We start from the raw sequence: 5,685 nt of genomic DNA on the forward strand, positions 1-5,685 counted from the left end.
CCTGTCAACATGGCTGCGCAACGTCAAATGGTGCCGCGTTGCCATAACAGCGGGATGCTATGTGACGTCACAGCATCACGTGACCCCCAGTTGCCATGACATAAGGCGTCTCGTTGTCATGGCAACTGGATGCCGTGACGTCACGTTATTGTAAAACGTCTCCGGGTTAGCCTTCAGTAGAAGGTGGCAATCCTGGGGCCAGCTCCTTGTGACCTTGGCCAAGTCACTTTATCTCCCTGTGCCTCAGGCACCAAAATCATATATGTAACCTTTATTCCTTCGGGATCATTATCGGTATTACCCCGGTTATACAGGAATTCTGGTGGGTCCTTTACGAGTGACCACGATACCTTTTGCCGGTTTGGAAACTGCCACTTCCATACAGACTGAGAGGACTATTAATGCGAATCCACGGTTAGAGCGGAAACCTCCGGCACCACGGATCCATCTTTCCTGAGGCTGTCTGTGGCGTGCTGTGTTCCTGTCTCGTAGATATGATGGACTCCCTTAGCTTTCGTCTGGGATCCTCTCTTTGAGGGGCACTGTCCCTATCTACAACATAATAAAAACAGGGGAGCCTGGTCTGTGCTATTACTTTATGAACGTCTCAATCTACTCTCCCGAGGCTCCACTCCTCTTGTCCTCCGGGAACTTGACCTCAAGACCCTTCTCCCTATCTTTTATACCCTTTCTGACATCAGTATCCCCATGCTAACACAGGGTGGGATCCAAGTCACACTACTCAGTTATTACCTTCTCATAGCAACCTGGTAACCTCATTTAGGGGGATTAGACATAGATTTTAAGCTCTACGGGGCAGGGACTGTGTCTAAAAAATCTTATGCACAGGGCCGTGCACTATATTGTAATTGTGAAGCGCTTTGTGTTCCATTGGCCAAAAAGCACTATATGAAATATAAGTTATATGAAATAAGGTTATTATTACATGTATTATTATTTACGCAGTGCTTTACTACCTTACATTATAGGAAAAATAAAGTAGAAACAGAGCAGATAAGAGGAGCAGTAAATTTACAACATAGGGAGCCTGTCCCGCAGAGCTTGCAATCTGATATCTTTTAGCCAAACCAGGCAATGTGACAGCTTCTTGCAGGGAGATTTATAAACCTGCCACAGACTTGAGGTCAGTAGACCACATAACCGTAATTCAGTCCTCTGCAAACAACCAGGGAGTTTCAATATTAAATGAAGTCGCTTACAGAGCGGGTCACAGCTCCTGGCTAATTGCACTTTTTTCTCCCCAGCAACAAGAGAATATGAGAAACGGAGGAGTGTGTGAGGCTGAGGTTACAATGTCACCCACCTGCAGCGTTAACCCTTTTACTTCTGGGGGTCTGAGTGCTAGGGTTGCCCGGTGTCCAGTATTGAACCGGACTGTGCTGTATTTGGACCCTGTTCAGTAAAACATTAGAGGCAATACTGGACATGTATGTGCATACCGGTATTACCTCTCTGGACACAGTGACCTGACCAGCTTGGGGGGGCCGCGGGATTTCCCCGAGCAGGGCTGCTGCTAGGGGGCTGGGCAGCTTCCTCCATCCTGATTTGCTGCTGCTGGGCAATGCAACCAATCAGGAGGAGGTATCAGGAACCTGGGGGTGGGGCCAAGGAGAGGAGTAAACATCATGGAGCAGAGAGAGGTGTAAGGGGTGTGTGTGAGCGTGTCTTGAGCGCATCACACCTTTCACCATTGTGTCCAGCATAAAGAACCACAATATACATATTAATCTCTGCACTGGTCAGAGCAGGCAGAAACAAATATGCCCATATTTGCTAAATGGTGCTGCTCCATATGACCCCCTTCCAGGACGAGAAGACACATTATGGACCATGTTCTTGAATTCTCTTTAATATAGAAATCTCGGGATGCATTGTGATAAAGATTTAATCCTCAGCTGACAGAAGGGCGAGCAAAGCATTGCAAAGCAATTCGGGTTTAAAGAGGGAAACAGTGACCATAACATATGTTTTAATGTGAGTAATACAATAATAAGGTAAACAAAATTCCATAAGAAGGTCTCATCCTAGTGAATCATGAGGACAGCAGCAGCAGAACCAGAAATAACCACATTCCAGGGGTGGTGAAGGCCTAACCATCCCTCACTAGGACCCATCTCTGTGTAAGGTTTGACCTAGGCAGGATTACATGAGCCAGCAATATACTGCAGACTAGGGAGGGAGGTCTGTGAGAGTTTAAATAATAAGGAAACTTGGTAATTGAATTTATAAGCCTGTGCACACCTAGGCAGTGGAAATAAAACTGTTTAAATGTGTTTGATGAAAACAAGGAACGTCACACACACACACGTCACTGGGGGAGAGTGTCACGCAAATGTCATTCAGATTGTGTATTAGTCCCATAGAGGAGTGTGACACATGGCACTCACATTGTGTATTAGTCCCTCGGGGAATGTGACACGTGGGAGGAGACAGGAATGTGAGATGTTTATTAAACTGTAATTGTTTTGGACTTTTAATGGCTGCTAATAATTAGCTGAAAGAATGCCTGTGAGTGGCAAATAGGGGCAATGCTATATCATGCTAACAAACGCGATGAAGATACAATCCTGAAGAGTTTACAATTTTAGGGCTGTGGATATAGTAGGAGCGCGCGACTGTGCGCATGGCGTCGCGTGCGCCTGTCGGCCGAGCGATCTGTGGCCTCTGATCCCCAGCGATGGGGAGGCGTGGCTGTGACTTCATGTGAGCGGTTCGCCCTCATTGGCTGAACCGCTCACGGACCCGGCCGTCACACGACAAAAACAAAAAATGTTGGCTTGCGAAAAATCGGCCGCGCCATCGTGCACGCAGTACTGCGCTCTATGGCCTGCCTCATAGCGGTACGGCCTTTTGTTCGCACCATCCCGAGCGCCGTCGTGCGGAGTATGGACGCAGCCTAACTCTGGCGCAGGGAGATAAAGTTGTCACAAGAGGCTGAAGCTCACTTGTGAGTCTCCCACTTCATAGACCAGTATTTATCCTGCCAGACTTTATCACCAAGTGGGTGTGTTTTACACCGTATAATATTATCTGGAATGAATACACTTAAAACTGGAAATTCTCAGAGGATTCCACAAGGGGGGTGGTATGTATTGTGAAAATATATACTACAATGCAATATAATAATGTAATACGATACACTATTAGGAAATGTCACGGTCTAATTATTATTATTATTATTGTTCATTTCTAAAGCTGTGCGGTACAATGGGAGTACAGATTTATATTGCATAAACAGAATGACATACCAAATACCAAATAAGAACATGCTATAAATAAGAACAAGTCCAAACAGATACAGTGAGCTAACGAGGGCCCTGCTCGTGGGACCGTACACTCTAGAGGGAATAAGGGCAATTTGAAACAAAAGGTAAAATGGCTGCTCATAGTGGGATGGAGTGTGTCTTATGTTAGAGTATGGTCCAGCCCCACAGTTGATCCCATTAAGGTCTGGGGGTATGGATGTTAGTGGGTGTTAGCACGGAGTTTGGTCCAGACGCACAGCTGGTCCCAATAGAGTTGGGGGTGTGTGGGGGGAAGTGGTGTTAGATGTTAGGGATATAACAGGTACACTTCCTTGAAAAGGTAAATTTGATCTCATACCATACACTATACTATACTAATGTAAAATAATGCTATATTATAAAATATAATACACTATTGGTGTATTATATTTTAATCATATACCATACAATATAATAGATTATAGTATAACATCACACCATATAACATTATATACTATAACATCATACACGATAATATACTATATTGTATGGTCTGATATTATAGTATAACACCATACAATATAATATACTATAACATCATAACATACAATACAATATGATATACTGTAACACCATACAATATAATATAATCCCATGCCATACAATACAATATAATCCCATACAATACAATATAATCTCATACCATACAATATAATTTTATACCAAACAATATAATCTGATACTATATCATCTCATACAATACAATATCATTTTATACATACAATATAATCTCATACCAAACAATATAATCTCATACTGTACAATATAATATCATACCATATAATATAATCTCATAACATATAATATCATACCATACAATATAATCTCATATAATATAATCTCATACCATACAATATAATCTCATACTTCACAATATCATACAATATAATATACTCTCATACCATACAATATAATCTCATACTTTACAATATAATATAATCTCATACGATACGATATAATATAATCTCGTACTATACAATACAATATAATCTCATACCATACAATATAATATAATCTCATACTATACAATATAATATAATCTCATACAATATAATATAATCTCGTACTATACAATACAATACAATCTCATACCATACAATATAATATAATCTCATGCCATACAGTATAATATAATCTCATACAATATAATATAATCTCATACCATACAATACCATATAATCTCATACCATACAATATAATATAATCTCATACCATACAATATAATATAATCTCATACGATACAATATAATATAATCTCATACCATACAATATAATATAATCTCATACCATACAATATAATATAATCTCGTACTATACAATATAATATAATCTCATACGATACAATCCATATAATCTCGTACTATACAATATAATATAATCTCATATCATACAATATAATATAATCTCATACCATACAATATAATATAATCTCATACCATACAATATAATATAATCTCATACCATACAATATAATCTCATACGATACAATCCATATAATCTCATACCATACAATATAATATAATATCATACCATACAATATAATATACAGTAATCTCATACAATACAATATAATCTCATACTATATAATATAATCTCATACTATATAATATAATCTCATACTATATAATATAATCTCATACCATACAATATAATCTCATACTATATAATATAATCTCATACTATATAATATAATCTCATACTATATAATATAATCTCATACCATACAATATACTCTCATACCATACAATATAATCTCATACTATATCATACAATATACTCTCATACTATACAGTATGATACAATAATATAATATATTCCTCTCCACTAGATACATGTAACATGTTAAAAGTCCTGGTGAAATGTATAGCGCTGATCCCAGATCGCTGATTGGCTGTGCTGGATTCCTCGCGCGTAATGATTGGTCAGGGTTAGTTTGTGTTCTGCAATTGGTTGGCCCAGGTCTATGCCGCGCTGTGATTGGCTGAGCCTGCGCAGTGATTGGCCATGTAGATCCTTCCACTGTGATTGGCCGGGCACTGCACGTGAGCTCACAGCTGATATCCTGCCAGTGTTTGGGGAGCCCGCACCCGCACATGGCGCACTCTGCCCCGGACAGTATGGAGCAGGTTGGCCCCATCCGGGTGGAGCACGATAGGAAGAGGAGGCAGTTCTCCGTGCGGCTCAACGGTACGAGATGGGGGAGAGAGTGGGGGGCCGACACTGGAGTGGGGGGCTGACACTGGAGTGGGGGGCTGACACTGGAGAAGGGGGAGAGAGTGGGGGGGGGCTGACACTGGGGGGGGGGCTGACACCTGGGGGGGGGGAGAGTGGATGGGGACTGACAGTGGATGGGGACTGACAATGGGGAGGAGAATGTGGG

At 40.9% G+C, this 5,685-nt stretch overlaps 1 protein-coding gene across 1 annotated transcript in view; it reads left to right on the forward strand.

The window, feature by feature from the left end:
• Positions 1 to 5,326: 5,326 nt before the first annotated feature.
• NATD1 (N-acetyltransferase domain containing 1) overlaps positions 5,327 to 5,685 on the forward strand; it is a 6,806-nt gene continuing 6,447 nt past the window's right edge. The window contains exon 1 of the mRNA XM_075565834.1: positions 5,327 to 5,492. Within this exon, the coding sequence (XP_075421949.1) occupies positions 5,399 to 5,492 (94 nt within the window). The 5' untranslated portion in view covers positions 5,327 to 5,398. The remainder of the gene's footprint in view (positions 5,493 to 5,685) is intronic.

Source organism: Ascaphus truei, chromosome 11, assembly GCF_040206685.1.
Source record: "Ascaphus truei isolate aAscTru1 chromosome 11, aAscTru1.hap1, whole genome shotgun sequence".
Lineage (NCBI taxonomy): Eukaryota > Metazoa > Chordata > Amphibia > Anura > Ascaphidae > Ascaphus > Ascaphus truei.